Here is a 16,547-nt window from a genome sequence, read left to right as displayed (position 1 = left end):
ACACTTTTTCTTAGGAGCAAGAGAGCAATAGCCTGTAGTCAGAATAACTTGATCTTAAAGAATGAAAGGGTTTCTAGCATTTCAGCAATAAGTACCACTAGATACCTTGGTTTTGTTAGTTGTCATTCTGTCAAATACAGATTCAAATCTGAAGAAATAAAAATTTTAAATTCTGGAAAGTTGTTTCTTCTGACAAATACTATACTTAGTCTCTTGATTTGGTAATTCATAAATTTAAAAGTTCTGATAAGGTCTTTTTGGATGATGAAAGGCTTTTTGTGTGGATGTGCAAATTTTTAAAGCCAAATCATAAAGAGCTAAGTTCACCATACCTTGTGAACCAATCTCCACTTTTTTCTTTTTTCCAAACCACTTTTGTTCTGGTATAATACTCACTTCTGTTGATTCTTCTGTGCCTCCTATTTATGAATATATTGTCTATCTTATTTGAAAAAAATGTGAGTAGAGTTAGCATTTATTGTACTTCATAGCAAATTGAAATGTTATTTATAGTAAGTGAAATGTTTGTGGCAGCCAAAAACTAATCAGCAAGTTATCCTTTTTGGTATTGGGTACTAAGAAATAAAACTTGTTTTTTATTAAGTAGAATTACTTTCACTTGGATACAGGAAAAAGAAACCTCATTTATTATAGGGCAGTAATGTGTGGTGGTTTAGAAGTGTGGGCACTGGAGCCACACTGCCTGCATTAGTTCCAGTTGTAGCTGTTTGACTTTGGACAAATTAATCTCTTTGCCTTATTTTTCTCATTTGTATAATTAGGATGATGATGGTAACATTATTTCTTCAAAGGTTGTGAGAGTTAAATGAAAATCTGTGTAAAGTGCCTAGAACAGTATTTGATGGTTTTATGTATATCTCTTTCTGTTTATATAGATAAATACAGTGTCATGTGCCGCATAATGACATTTCAATGACGGGCCACTTAGGCAACGGTGGTCCCATGAGAGTGTAATACTATATTTTTACTGTACCTTTTCTATGTTTAGATATGTTTAAATACACAAATACTTAACAGTTGTGTTAGAGTTGCTTACAGTATTCAATATAGTAACATGCTGTACAGGTTTGTAGCCTAGGAGCAACAGGCTGTACCATATAGTGTAGGTGCGTAGTAGGCTATACCATTTAGGTTTGTTCAAGTATACTCTATGATGTTCATACGATGATGCAGTTGTCTGACAATGCATTTCTTAGAATGTATGCCCATCGTTAAGCAACCCTCACTGCACACACACACACACACACACACACACAAAATTCATATTGTAAATAGTCTAGATTATTATTTATTTCTTTATTAAAAAAATTTTTTTTTTTTTAGATAGGATCTCACTCCTGTCACCCCAGGCTGGAATGCAGTGGTGTGATCTCGGCTCACTGCAACCTCTGCCTCCCAGACTCAAGCGATCCTCCCACCTCAGCCTCTTGAGTAGCTGGGACTACAGGTGCGCTCCACCATGCCTGGCTAATTTTTTTTTTTTTTTTTGTATTTTTGGTAGAGATGGGGTTTCGTCATGTTTCCCAGGCTGGTCTTGAACTCCTGGGCTCAAGTGATCTGCCTGCCTCGGCCTCCCAAAGTGCTGGGATTACAAGCATGAGCCACTGCCCAGCCTGGTCTAGATTATTGAGTATTGTTATCTGTTATGGACTCTTCTCTGCAGTTCTTTAGTCCCTATTCTATTTCCTGACTGCTTTCCTTGGACTCAAATGCAATGATGAGCTTTCCTTGAACTCAAATGCAAGGATCTAAAAATGCAGACTTTACTTTTGTATGTAGTGTGTGTGGAATGAGCTGGCAGGTTCAGGTCAAGCCGGTAGTAAACTGGGTCCTCTAAAATGAGACCACATAGCTACATGAGTCCATGTGTAGTAAAGCCCCATGTCTGATTATGATGTTAGATCGAGGCCAGCTGCTCTGTATTTGGGGACTCTGAGTGCTTGAAGTCCTTTGTTTTGCTTCTTGCTGACTCTTCGTGACTGGCCTCCTCCTTTAGCTGCTTCTTGTGAGATTAAAGTGTACAGAGTGTTCATACCCATGTCTTTAAGCTGGACGTGGTGGCTCACGCGTGTAATCCCAGGACTTTGGGAGGCCAAGGTGGGAGGATTACTTGAGGTCAGGAGTTCAAGACCAGCCTGTCCAACACTGCAAAACTCTGTCTCTACTAAAAATACAAACATTAGCTGGGCGTGGTGGTGCGTGCTTGTAGTCCCAGCTACTCAGGAGGCTGAGGTGGGAGAATTGCTGAAACCCGGGAGGTGGAGGTTTCAGTCTGCACTTCAGTTTGGGCAAAAAACAAACTATATATATATATATTATATATGCATTTTTTAAATTTTAAAAAAATGTATGCTTTATAGTGTATTAGCATGATAGACTAACTTGTAAGTGAATATACATATGTTATAGTTATGTGCCCAAGCAGTTTCAGTTCTAAAAGTATGTGATCAAAAGTTTATGGGAGCTCAAAGGATAGCCTCACTAAAGTATATCAATTAAAAAAAAAACATTCTAGGAGCACCTTCTGAAGAAGTAGGGAAGAACCATTGGGGAGATAGGGCGTTTCAGGGAATTTCACAGCTGAGCTCTCTTGTTCCTTGTATTTGTGTAATAGTCTAAAGTTAGTTAAGCTATTATCCCTTGTGCCCACTGCGGTGCATCTCCCTTTTACTTAGCCCCCATTGTGAATCTCACAGAGTGTGGAGGCAGAAGCTGAGCCCAACTGCTTTTTGTTATACTTCTCTCTGCTGCTTTTGACCTGTACATTCCTACTCCTGCCACTCCAAGCTTCCATGTTTTCTACGGCACTGCTGGGGCAACCTATCTTTTACCAAAGTTAGATTATTTGGAATCTCCTTTGGTCCACATTGAATTTTTCATTGTTTGACATTGATCAGCTTGTGCATTATCAATATGAGACTTTATGTTCCACATCTTCTAGAAATTTCTCACTTTTTGCTTTTTTGATGATAACATTTTCTAAATGCTTTTTTCTTGTTTTTATTTTTATTTTTTTTTGTTTAAGACAGGGTCTTGCTCTGTCACTGAGGCTGGAGTGCAGTGGCATAATCACAGCTCACTGCAGCGTTGACCTCCTGGACTCAAGTGATCCTACCACCTCAGCCTCCTGATTAGCTAGAACTACAGATTTGCATGACTACTCAGCTAATTTTTTTTTTTTTTTTTTTTTTAAAGAGACAAGATCTCCCTACGTTGCCCAGGCTCTTCTGAAACTCCTGAGCTCCTCCTGCCTTGGCCTCCTAAAGTGTTGGGATCACAGATGTGAGCCACTGTGCCCAGCCAGTGTTTTTTTTTTTTTTTTTTTTCTGTCATTTCAGTGAAAATTTTCAAGAGTGGGAAAGTAAATGTAAGGGTTCAGTTTGCTGTCTTGAAACCAAAAGCCTGGAATGTTGTAAGATTATTTTGTGTGTTTGTATGTGTGTGTGATTTTTTTTTTGTTTGTTTTTTGCTTTTTGTTTTTGAGATGGAGTCTCGCTCTGGCACCCAGGCTAGAGTCAGTGGCGTGAACTTGGCTTACTGCAGCCTCCGCCTCCTGGGCTCAAGCGATTCTCCTGTCTCAGCCTCCTGAGTAACTGGGATTACGGGTGTGCACTAGCACACCCGGCTAATTTTTATATGTTTAGTAGAGATGGGGTTTTACCATCTTGGCCAGGCTGGTCTTGAACTCTTGGCCTCAAGTGATCTAGCTGCCTTGGCCTCCCAAAGTGCTGGTATTATAGGCGCAAGCCACCGTGCCCCGCCAAATGTTTTAAAATTATTTTTAAAAAACAGGCTGTGCATATAATCCCAACACTTTGGGAGGCCGAGGCGGGCAGATCACTTGAGCTCAGGAGGTCGAGACCAGCCTGGGCAACATGGTGAGACCCTATCTCTACTAAAAATATAAAAAATTAGCTGGGTTTGGTAGTGCATGCCTGTGGTCCCAGCTACTCGGGAGGCTGAGGTGGGAGGATCGCTTGAGCCCAGGTTGGGGGTGGAGGTTGCAGTGAACTGCGATTGCATGACTGCACTCCAGCCTGGGTGACAGAGCGAGGCTCTGTCTCAAAACAAACAAAAAACAAACCAAGGGCCAAGCGCAGTGGCTTGCATCTATAATCCCAGCATTTTGAGAGGCTGAAGTGGGAGGATCACTTGAGGCCTGGAGTTTAAGATCGGCCTCGGCAGCATTGCAAGACCCTTGCCTCTACAGAAAAACAAAAAAACAAAACAAAACAAAATTAGGTGTGGTGGAATGCACCTGTAGTCCCTGCCATTCAGGAAGCTGAGGCAGGAGGATTGCTTCAGCCCAGGAGGTCAAGGCTCCAGTGAGCCGTGAATCACACCAGTGTACTCCATTGGGAGTAGAGTGAGACCCTGTCTTTAAAAAAAAAATAAGCAAAAAATCCCACAAAAAACCAAGAATGTTTATTATTTAAGAACTGATATTGAATCTTTCTGTAAAGCTTTTAAAATGTTAATGAACTTTTACCTCCCTGGATCATTTTCCTCATTTTATTTTAAATATAGATTTTTTTTAGAAAACATATGCTTTTGTTAGGTGTGGGCAAGCTGGATGTGTATCCTAACTTCACCACTTTATTTACTCTTACTTGCTTTTTTTTTTTGAGATGGAGTCTTGCTCTGTCACCCAGGCTGGAGTGCAGTGGCACTTGGCTCACTGCAAGCTCCACCTTCCGGGTTCACACCATTCTCCTGCCTCAGCCTCCCGAGTAGCTGGGACTACAGGTGCGCACCACCATGCCCGGCTAAGTTTTTTTTTTTTTTTTAGTAGAGATGGAGTTTCACAGTGTTAGCCAGGATGGTGTCTCCTGACCTCGTAATCTGCCTGCCTCAGCCTCCCAAAGTGCTGGGATTACAGGCGTGAGCCACCAAGCCCGGCCTATTTACTCTTACTTTCAAGTGCATACCACAGGCTAATCATTCTGTGAGATGCTGTGGATTTTAAGACACACAAATCAATAATCTCTGTCCATAAGTATTATGCAGTCAAGGAGGGTAAATAGACACACTGCTAAAAACACAATTATGATAGAGTAAATGTTCTAATAGCGGGATAGATAAAGTCCTGTGGGAATATCAGGGAACAAGTGATTAATTTTATCTAGATGGTAGGAGAGCTTTATTCACAGAAGGCATGTTAGTTGAGCTGGTCCTTAAAGAATAAATATGTAACAAACCTGCACGTTGTGCACATGTACCCTAGAACTTAAAAGTATAATAAAAAATAAATAAATTTTTCTTAAAAAAAATAAATTATTCAATAGTTCGTAAAAATACAGAAGACCCATTCTAGGCAGAGGAAAAAACATGAGTAAAAATGTAGAATGGTGGAATTGATGGTATGTTCTAAGAATGGTTTCTTGCTCAGTGAAGGTAGAGCATGGAATATATCAAACTTTTCTTATCACCAAAATGATACTATTTGCCCTAAATATACCAATAGGGTACTTGTGGGGGTAAATGGAAATTGGAACGTAGGATTATGAAAACTATATATATATATATTTGAGACTCTTGTTATTTTTGAGGTCATGATAGATAAGGAAAAGGAGGTGTGAAGAAGTGGATCAAGTAAGAGGATTGAAGTGACACTACAAAATCGAGGATAGAGGCTAGGTGCAGTGGCTCATGCCTGTAATCCCAAGACTTTGGGAGACCGAGGCAGGCAGATCACCTGAGGTCAGGAGTTCGAGACCAGCCTGGCCAACATGGTGAAACCCCATCTCTACTAAAAATACAAAAAATTACTTGGGTGTGGTGGTGCATGCCTGTAATCACAGCTACTTCGGAGGCTGAGGCGGGAGAATCACTTGATTGGAGACGGAAATTGCAGTGAGCCGAGATCGTGCCATTGCACACCAGCCTGGGTGACGAGCAAAAAAAAACAAAAAACTTCTCAAAAAAAATAAAAAAGAGTATAGAAAACTTGAATTTGAGTTTTCAAAAACGTTCCTTTAATATCTTAAATTTAGGAAAAGCCTTTTCTATGGCAAAGAAATGTACGTATACTTATGTAGTTTTGTTCTCCTTTGGAAGTGTAGTATTTAGACACAATATGTATCTTGGACTGAAATTGTTTTTTGTTGTTGTGTTTTAGGTGGTGAAAACAGTTGGTTTGCGTGAGGTCTGGTTTTTTGGGCTGCAGTATGTAGACAGCAAAGGTTATTCTACATGGCTTAAACTAAATAAAAAGGTAAAATATGTACAATAACATTAAACTAATAATTACGTTAAGTTGAAGTTATCATGAATTTGTGCTGGAAAAGCTAAGTCTGACTGATTCTAAGCTTCCTTTTGTAGTTATCTGTTAATCATTGTGAGCTACCATCCTTTTTTAATTCAGTCAGGCACCATCAGCTTACCATCTCAAAAAAAAAAAAAAAAAGAAAAAAGACATGCTTGCTTTTCCTATTTGAAAACTTAGCCTATGACAAATATTAAAGCAGGTATTACAAATGGCATACTAAGTACTTCAATTTTGATGTAAATACCTGTAGGATAAGCTTCTCAAGAATATGAAGATAAGTTTTCAATTTGGTTATTGGAATCTGAGTTATAGGTCACATTTAAGAGCATAGAACCTTTTATCACATATATTTGTTTATAGATTTAGAATATTACACACTAAAATGTTCATAGATTTAGAATCTATTTCACTTCATTTTCGTCCAAAAAGAATTTGATATGACTAGGTCTAATTATTGTAAACTTAAGATTTTTGTTGATTATACTTGAAATTATTTTTCCAGGTGACACAGCAAGATGTTAAAAAAGAGAATCCTTTACAGTTCAAGTTTAGAGCTAAATTCTTTCCTGAAGATGTTTCTGAGGAATTAATTCAAGAAATAACCCAGAGACTCTTCTTCTTGCAAGTTAAAGAAGCCATCTTAAATGATGAGATATATTGCCCACCAGAAACTGCAGTTCTTTTGGCTTCCTATGCTGTCCAAGCCAAGTATGGAGATTATAATAAAGAGATTCATAAGCCAGGCTACCTGGCTAATGATAGACTCCTACCCCAGCGGTAAGTGAAACATGCGTTTACATTATATTGTCTGAAAATTATATTCCAGAAGTCTATAAATAAAATGTATTTCAGGTTTTTAAATTTTTTTTTTATTTTTATTTTTTATTTTGGAGACAGGGTCTGGCCCTGTCACCCATGCTGGAGTACAGTGGCGTGATCTCAGCCCACTGCAACCTCTGCCTCCTGGGTTCAAGCCATCCTCCCACCTCAGCCTCCTGAGTAGCTGGGTCTATAGGCACATGCCATTGTGCCCTGCTAATTTTCTTTTTTAATGTATTTTTCATTGAGATGGGGTTTCATCATGTTGCCCAGGCTGGTCTCAAACTCTTGAGCTCAAGTGATCTGCCCACCTCAGCCTCCCAAAGTGCTGGGATAACAGGCATGAGCCACCGCATTGGCCTTTTTTTTTTTTTTTTCAGATTTTAAGTTGCTAGCTGGATCACAAGGTATACTTCCAAAAATCATTACCTAGCACCTCTGTAGATTTATATGCTCTATAATTACCTAAGGTTGATCTATCTCTTCTTTCCTCATTCCCGTAGGGTAAGCAATACATGGAGGCAGTGATAATTTGAACTTGAGGAAAGGATGTGACTGTTGCTGCTTGGTACAAATTCTAACACAGGCAGGTGCTTAATAAGTGAGAGTAAGTGGCAGGCTGTGTTTTCTTCATAGAATTCCCTGACTTTTTTTTTTTTTGTCCCCTGAGATGGAGCCTCACTCTGTCACCCAGGCTGGAGTGCACTGGTACAATCTCAGCTCACTGAGATTGGAGTCCGCCTCTCAGGTTCAAGTGATTCTCCTGCCTCAGCCTCCCTAGTAGCTGGGATTACAGGCGTCTGCTGCCACACCCAGCTCATTTTTGTATTTTTAGTAGAGACAGGGTTTCACCATGTTGGCCAGGCTGGTCTCGAACTCCTGACCTCAAGTGATCCACCCGCCTTGGCCTCTCAAAGTGCTGGGATTATAGGTGTGAGCCACCATGCCCTGCCAAAATTTAATTATTAAATGCTATAGTGTTCTGCCCTTTAATTTTCTAGCAATAGTAGTCACCTTGGAAGAGGATAGAATTATGTTAAGTTGTTCACAAAGAGAGTCAGGAATATGAGATATTTGATAATCTGTTTATATTCTTCTGGTTTTGAATGTTATTCTAACCTAACATCCTTCGTCTTAGATTTAAAGTACTGAATTGAATAATCAGACTATTATGGTGGAATTTCATTTCATATAAGGATTACCTTTTGCTTTATAATCAGAATTACTTTAAAAAAAAATTCCAATGTTAAAGAATAAGAATGGTTTATCTAAACAAGTACAGTGTCAGTCTTTCATTGTTAAGCCAGATTGTTGTTTGGTTGGACAGCAGATGAAGTAATTGGCTTACATTTCATAACTCATGTGATTAAAAAAATCTTTTAAACACTACAGTTACACTCAAGAACAGTTTATTTTAAATACATGTGTGCTCTAACCCACTCTGTTTAAAAAGAAGGAAAGTGGCTAAATGCTTTAGATAGGGTTGCTTGTGGTTGCTAGTGCAAATTCCCATTTCAAGATTCGTTCCTTAATTTTGTAGGTCAGTTGTTCTTTCAGAGTTGATATTCCATGAAGGACTAATTCAAGCCATCTAAATGAGACTTAGTCATAAAGTTAGAATACCATTTTTTTTTTTTCTGTTAAGAACAGAGAGAATATTTTCACAGCGATTGGTTTATTCCAGTATGGTATATATAGCACACTTTTTCTCAGTATCTTAAAAGTACAACCTGGGGAGGAAATAAGTAATTAGGTTATTTGGTGATGACAAATCAAATAAAATAATTTAGTGATTCTGACACTTTCTGATTTCTTGTATTGAAAAACCCAAATGAACAATCTGTTCTTACTATAGAAAAGTTTAGCTCTCGTGGTATATAGATAATTAGCTCCACCAGACAGTATTGCTTCCCTTTGAAAAGAGCTAGATAGGGCCGGGCGCAGTGGCTCACGCCTGTCATCCCAGCACTTTGGGAGGCTGAGGCGGGCGGATCACCAGATTAGGAGATCGAGACCATCCTGGCTAACACGGTGAAACCCTGTCTCTGCTAAAAATACAAAAAATTAGTTGGGCATGATGGCGGGTGCCTGTAGTCCCAGCTACTCGGGAGGCTGAGGCAGGAGATGGCGTGAACCCGGTAGGCGGAGCTTGCAGTGAGCTGAGATTGCACCACTGCACTCTAGCCTGGGCAACAGAGCGAGACTCTGTCTCAAGAAAAAAAAAAAAAGAGCTAGATATACATAAATTTTTACATACCAGGTTTCTGACCTGGGCAGCTGGATAGTTGGTAATACCTTTATCAAAATGAGAGGAAAAAAATACATTTGAGGGGGAAGATAAATTCAGTTTTGAACCTTTTGAGTTTTAAACATGTACAGTATAACCGAGAGAGATATCTAGTATTTGCATACGTGGGTCCAGACCTTTTAGAACAGTCTTGGACTGTAGATACAGTTTTGGGAATAATCAGTGTATAGATGGTAATTAACCCATGAGAATGAAAGAGATCAACCTGCAAGTACATGCAAAATGAGAAAAAGACCTAGAACAGACCTTGTTGGACCTCAGCTTTTGTCTTTGGGTTCTGCATTCACAGAGTCAATCAACCACAGATTGAAAATATTTGAAAAAATAAAATAACACAGCGATGAAAAAGTACAAAATTTTAAAAATACAGGATAACAATACATAGCATTTGTAGTATATTAGGTATTATTAGCCTAGAGATGATTGAAAGTATACAAGAGGATGTGCATAGGTTATATGCAAATATTACACCATTTTATATCAGGGACTTGAGCATCTACAGTTTTTGGTATCCACGGGGAGTCCTGGAACCAATCCTTTATGGATATGGAGAAACAACTGTACTGAGACAAAATGGCCAGAGATTCAAGAACAATACTAGAAGATGGCTGGGTGCAGTGGTACATGCTTGTAATCCCAGCTGCTCGGGAATCTGAGACATGAGAATCACTGGAACTTGGGAGGCGGAGGTTGCAGTGAGCCAAGATGGCACCACTGCACTCCATCCTGGGCAACAGAGCAAGACTCCGTCTCAGAAAACAAGAGTAATACCAGAAGAGTATTATGTCATGGAAGCCAAGGAAAAAGAATACTTTATGGAGAGAATGGTCAGCACTGCCAAATAGTACCAAGAGGTTAAGTATGAGGAGAACTAAAGTGTCTGTTGGAATAAGGAGATTGGTAGTGACCTTAGAAAGAACAGTTGCCAGCTGGTGTGGTGGCTCACGCTTGTAATCTCAGCACTTTGGGAGGCCAAGGCAGGTGGATCACCTGAGGCTGGGAGTTTGAGACCAGTCTGACCAACATGGAGAAACCCCGTCTCTACTGAAAATACAAAATTAGCTGGGCGTGGTGGCACATGCTTGTAATCCCAGCTACTCGGGAGGTTGAGGCAGGAGAAGCGCTTGAACCTAGGAGATGGAGGTTGCGGTGAGCTGAGATCATGCCATTGTACTCCAGCCTAGGCAACAAGAGCGAAACTCTGTCTCGAAAAAAACAAAAAGAGCAGTTTCCATGGAGTATTGAGTGTTTGAGCCAGATAGTGGTAGATTGGGAGCAGTGGATGTCAGGTATGGAAACTGAGGTTAATGTGTAACGGACAGCGCATAAAGGAAAGTTGTCTCTGAAAAAGAAAAAAACTAGGGATTGGGAAAAATTGATTATTTTAATTCATTTATTCACTCTACAAATTTTTGAGGCCCTCTTTAGTACTGGCATTGGGCATATAATTGTGGTAAGCAATCGACTGCACTGGGTTATGTCTGCAAGGCTGATTGCATGCCTCTCTGCGAGCCCCGAGGCCAGACAGCAAGAAAGATGAGAAACTAGAAACCTAAGCTCTCTAAGAAGGGAGATAAAACTCTTCTCCCTGGCCGGGCGCGGTGGCTCAAGCCTGTAGTCCCAGCACTTTGGGAGGCCGAGACGGGCGGATCACGAGGTCGGGAGATCGAGACCATCCTGGTTAACACGGTGAAACCCCGTCTCTACTAAAAAATACAAAAAACTAGCCGGGCGAGGTGGCGGGCGCCTGTAGTCCCAGCTACTCGGGAGGCTGAGGCAGGAGAATGGCGTGAACCCGGGAGGCGGAGCTTGCAGTGAGCTGAGATCCGGCTACTGCACTCCAGCCTGGGTGACAGCGCGAGACTCCGTCTCAAAAAAAAAAAAAAAAAAAAAAAAACTCTTCTCCCCAAAAGCAAGAGCTTGGAAAAGATGCCTAGAGAAAGGAGCAGAGTATAATAAGAACATAACAGTATGTCTCAGACCCCATTAAGGAATGTACTCTAGTATGTAACTTGTCCAGGGGGAGATTTTATCATTCCTTTATACTGCCAAGAAATCCCCAGATTTCATGCAAGATTTATAGTAAAACAGTAATATTTTAACACCAGAGCTTCTGGTGTCAGTAAAGTAGGATCTGGTAAATAAAGGTGAATAATTATCATATGAGCCAAAGGGAATAGAAATCATAATCTGTAGTGTGCATAGTAGGTAACTTATAAGCATGTTGACTTTGCTGATTTGGTGTTTAGTAGTAGTGGAATATAATGTTTGTATTTGGCTGGGCGTGGTGGCTCACACCTGTAATCCCAGCACTTTGGGAGGCTGAGGCCGGTGGATCACTTGAGGTCAGGAATTCAAGACCAACCTGGCCAACTTGGCGAAACCCTGTCTCTACTAAAAATACCAAAAAAGAGAAAAATTAGGCATCATGGCGCACACCTGTGATCCCACCTACGCGGGAGGCTGAGAGCATCGTGGCACACGCCTATAATCCCAGCTACTTGGGAAGCTGAGACAGGAGAATCACTTGAACCCAGGAAACAGGTTGCAGTGAGCTGAGATTGTGCCACTGTACTAGAGCCTGGGCAACAGAGTGAGACTCCATCTCAAGAAAAAAGAAAAAAAAGTATGTTTGTGTTTGCTCACGTTTGAATTAAGAACGCTGGAAGGATACAAAAACAAGTTATTTGGGGAGTATTGGACTGGAGTATGACTTTTTACTCTGCTTTTTAATTGAAAGTATTACCTACATAAAACAACAAAATTAGTAGCAAAAAAGTAAATACATAAAGGAAGAATTAGGGCCTAAGAATTCTGGTTTTCAGTCTGGTCTTTACTTTTTCTGTTAACAATGAGCCATTTTTTAATTTAATGTTTTATTCCTTTGAAATATTTGGATTCCTATAAGCTATCTTTATAATCACTTTTTGGAGCAAGTATTATTCCAGAGAATTTAAGGATCCTGGACACTTTTAACTTTGAGATAATTACTGATTATTCTGATGCAGTTTTAAAAAATAAGAGAGATCCCTGGTAACCTTCACCCAGCCTTCCCTGATGGTAACATCTTGTGTAACTACAGTACAATATTACAAACAAGATATTGACATTGATACAATCTAGCCGCTTTATTCAGATTGCATCAGTTTTACCTGCACTCATTTGTGTGTGTATGTAATTTAGTTCTATGCAATTTCATGTTTATTAATATATCTGACAACTACCACAGTCAAGTTACTGAAAGGATTCTCTACTTTTAAAGTGTATGCTTTTGAATCATAAAGTCATTATAATGGGTTATTTTTTTTGTCCTTTTAGTGTATTGGAACAACACAAACTAACAAAAGAACAGTGGGAAGAAAGAATACAGAACTGGCATGAAGAACATAGAGGAATGTTAAGGTATTTGGGTAGCTATTTTCTATGTTTTTTTTTCCCCCTCATATTAATTTCATGTCATTACAGTCATTATTATTACATTATTTGCAAAAGATTATTTGACTTTTGTAAAGTACTAATTTTTAATTCCAGGTATTTTTGCAACTTTAGTTTGATATGCTCCTACTTAAATATATTACATTTAGTTTTATTTCACCAGGGAGGATTCTATGATGGAATACCTGAAGATTGCACAAGATCTAGAAATGTATGGAGTCAACTATTTTGAAATAAAAAATAAAAAGGGAACTGAATTGTGGCTAGGTGTTGATGCCTTGGGTCTGAATATTTATGAGCATGATGACAAGTAAGTAAAGTAGTTGCATAGTGAACTAGTCATTGTTAGTGGTCTAAATGACTTTAATCTTACGTCTTGTTTTTCAGAGTAGTTTCTTGTCTTGATTACCCTTACTACTATTTGTAAACTAAAAGATTAGTTAATGCTACATAGACTTGTAGATATTTTATCTCCATTTTTTTATCACCTTGCAGTTTCAGGGTTTTACTTTTCAGTGTATTTATCAAATGAGATGATTTGCTTTTAATTGTATTGTGCTGCTTTAGCTCTTGTGAGTTATGTCTAGTAACTTAATTAAAATTTGCTCCCTCGATAGGTGAGAAATAATTCTGTAAAATGCTATTATGCTTGACAAATAGGTTGAAATTGAACATACATACGAAATCAGGAGCAATGAGAGAATGAATTCAATAAATATGTCTGTTACATCTTAGAGGATATTTTTTGAACATTTATATAGGAATTGTTTTGAATATGTTTGGACATTAATACAATAGAATATCCCTGTATTATGCATATTGAACACTGTAATTATATCTTGAAATTGACCAAATATTTTTTATTATATGCGTATAATTCATCAATATTTTATTATATATAATATATATATTTACATATACATATTATATATGTACTATATAAATACCTGGGTAAATACTATATAGAGACAGTATATTATACACATTCACATGCAATATAAAATACATCAGACTCTTTTCAGGATTAATAACTACAATTGTCTTAGACTTTAATTTATTTACCATACCACATAAGCATCCAAGTGTATGCCAGTAATTAATACGTTTTCCTGAGGCATTATTCTTTATTCTAGGTTGACTCCAGAATTTTAGTTTTCATTATTACAGATATCTAATAATATTACTTTCAAAGCATGTGTTATTCCAAACAAGAGCATTTTACTATTTTTACCCTAATGTCTTCTCATGTTTTTATTACAAAGCAAGTTAGAATGTTATGTCATTCAGAAGAGAAATTTTTGAAAAGCAAAAATGACTTCAAGACTAATTTTTGTGAACTGAATCTTTATTTTTTGTTTTATAGAATGGGATCTTGCTGTGTTGCCCAGGCTGGTCTTGAACTCCTGGCCTCTAGCAATCCTCCCGCCTCTGCCTTCTCCAGTGCTGAGATTACAGGCACGAGCCACTGTGCCTGGCTTCTTCATTATTTTTGTTGTTCAGGCACATATTGGAGCAATTTTTTTAAATGTTAAAAAAGTTATTGTATTAGCTTCCAGTCTTACCTCACAAGATTGTTGTGAGAATTATATGAGGCAATTGCTTTAGAATTTTTCAAAGTAGCATATAAATGTAGCATAGTGTTATCTAAAATACTATGTTGCATTCCTGCAGTCTTCGTTTTAAGCAACTTACTTTGACTTATATCAGGGGCCACGAGAGGGCAGTATAACACGTGCATATTGAGTAAAGAATGTTTTACGTAGTAAAGACTTTGCTGTGCTGCAATACCTATTCTGCTTGAGAACTAAAAGGAATATAAATAGGTAAAAACTCATGCCGTGTTGTCAGAAGCCTGGCTAAAAGATGTCTTCTGGCCAGTATAGGTGTCGAAATCATTTCTCAGTCTTAGTTATTAGGACAATAGGACAATAGTGATGCATTTGGTGGGTAGTCTGCAACAGTAAAATACATGAAAAGGCAGAAACAAAATCACTTATTACAATGTGATTCCCTATGTCTCTGTGAGTAGGGTGGTAAAAAGGAGGCAGCTGCTATGTATAGTCTCAAGAATTTGAATGCCATCTCTACCATTTATGCAAATATTTATGTATGTGAGTGTTTAAAATTTTTAAGTTGAGATAAAATTTGTATACCATAAGATTGTTTCAAATATACTGAAAATTAAATATTTTTAGTATGTTCATGAATATCCAGACATTTTCAAATTAAACACAGGAAGTAAGTACTGTTTTTTTTTTTTTCCGGTAACTTGCCCATAATTCACATGAGAAGTTATAAAGGCCTTTTTTTTTTTTTTCTGCCTCCTTCTTACACATATTTAAACTGTAGTTGTAGCTTGAATCCAAACAGAATAAAAACCGAACAGCTAGTTCAAACCCCAAGAGTCTCAGTTCTACATTCAGGTCACCAGCTAGTTTTTAAAGATAATTTTAGGAAAATATACTGCTTTTAAGGTTCATGACACCTTTATGAAATCTTTGGACAGTTATTTGTTTTATGTGATTTATCAATTTTCCCCTTAAAAGATAAGGTCAACTGTAGTTATGAATTAGTTAATACATTTTGAAAATCTGGAACTAAGTCTTAAGATTGGTCATTCAGACAGTTTAGGTCCTAAACAGGAATTTTATTCATTGTTTCCTGCCTTTAATTAAGGAGATGCTTTCATTTTTTAAGGTTAACACCTAAAATTGGTTTTCCCTGGAGTGAAATCAGAAATATTTCATTTAATGACAAAAAATTTGTTATAAAACCAATCGACAAAAAGGCACCCGTAAGTAATTTCTTTAATGTTTTGTGTATTAACTGTTTAGTATCTGCTCCTTTCCTGCGACATCACTTGAAGAATAACAGTGTTCATTTATTAAATTGCTTCTGAGGAACACTCTCTTTCCATAGGTCGGCTTTCCCAGTGACGAAATAATATATGTTAATAAAAATTCAAAGCTTTAATTTTTTAAAGTAAGATGTAAATATTAGAATTTTATTTTATTTGAGATTCAGTTATAAATAGGCAATATTTATTAGGCTAATGAAAATAATCACCATTCCTAAGAAAAAGTTTTAAAGCATTTCTTCATTGGTGACTAGAATTTAGTAGAGGTAGCCCTGTTCTAAATTAACTTCGTTTATACAGTTTTGCTTTATGAACTTTGTATTTTTGTATCTTGAAACCTTTAAGAAATCTTTTTATTTAAATAGATTTTTAAAGTTCCTCTAATGTCAAGTATACTGTAGTATCCTAACCCTGTTAGTTATTGAAAAGATAAAAGTAAGGAGAACAGGCTGGGTGCAATGGTTCAGGCCCATAATCCCAGCACTTTGGGAGGCTTGAGAGTCGCAGATCACCTGAGGTGAGGAGTTCGAGACCAGCCTGGCCAACGTGGTGAAACCTCATCTCTACTGAAAATACAAATGTTAGCCAGATGTGGTGGCGCATACCTGTAGTCCCAGCTACTCGGGAGGCTGAGGCATGAGAATTGCTTGAACCTGGGAGGCAGAGGTTGGAGTGCACTGAGATTGCACCACTGCACTCCAGCCTGGGTGACAGTGAGATTCTGTCTCAAAAAAACAAACAAACAAAAAAACCAATTCTAGGTTAAAAAAAATTCTACAGCCATGAATTAAGAACCAATTTTGACATTAATGGCAAATGGCGTATAAGGAACAGGTACT

General features: G+C 38.1%; 1 protein-coding gene across 8 annotated transcripts in view; it reads left to right on the top strand.

Moving 5' to 3' along the window:
• RDX (radixin) overlaps positions 1–16,547 on the top strand; it is a 118,822-nt gene that overhangs the window by 27,076 nt on the left and 75,199 nt on the right. For all 8 annotated transcript variants that reach the window (XM_065528963.2, XM_045371065.2, XM_065528965.1 and 5 more), the window contains 5 exons: positions 6,140–6,235; positions 6,792–7,066; positions 12,735–12,818; positions 13,015–13,161; positions 15,549–15,645. In XM_065528963.2, the coding sequence (XP_065385035.1) occupies positions 6,140–6,235; positions 6,792–7,066; positions 12,735–12,818; positions 13,015–13,161; positions 15,549–15,645 (699 nt within the window). The remainder of the gene's footprint in view (positions 1–6,139; positions 6,236–6,791; positions 7,067–12,734; positions 12,819–13,014; positions 13,162–15,548; positions 15,646–16,547) is intronic.

This window comes from Macaca fascicularis, chromosome 14, assembly GCF_037993035.2.
Source record: "Macaca fascicularis isolate 582-1 chromosome 14, T2T-MFA8v1.1".
In the NCBI taxonomy this organism is placed as follows: Eukaryota; Metazoa; Chordata; class Mammalia; order Primates; family Cercopithecidae; genus Macaca; species Macaca fascicularis.
This window is presented reverse-complemented; position numbering and strand designations above follow the sequence as displayed.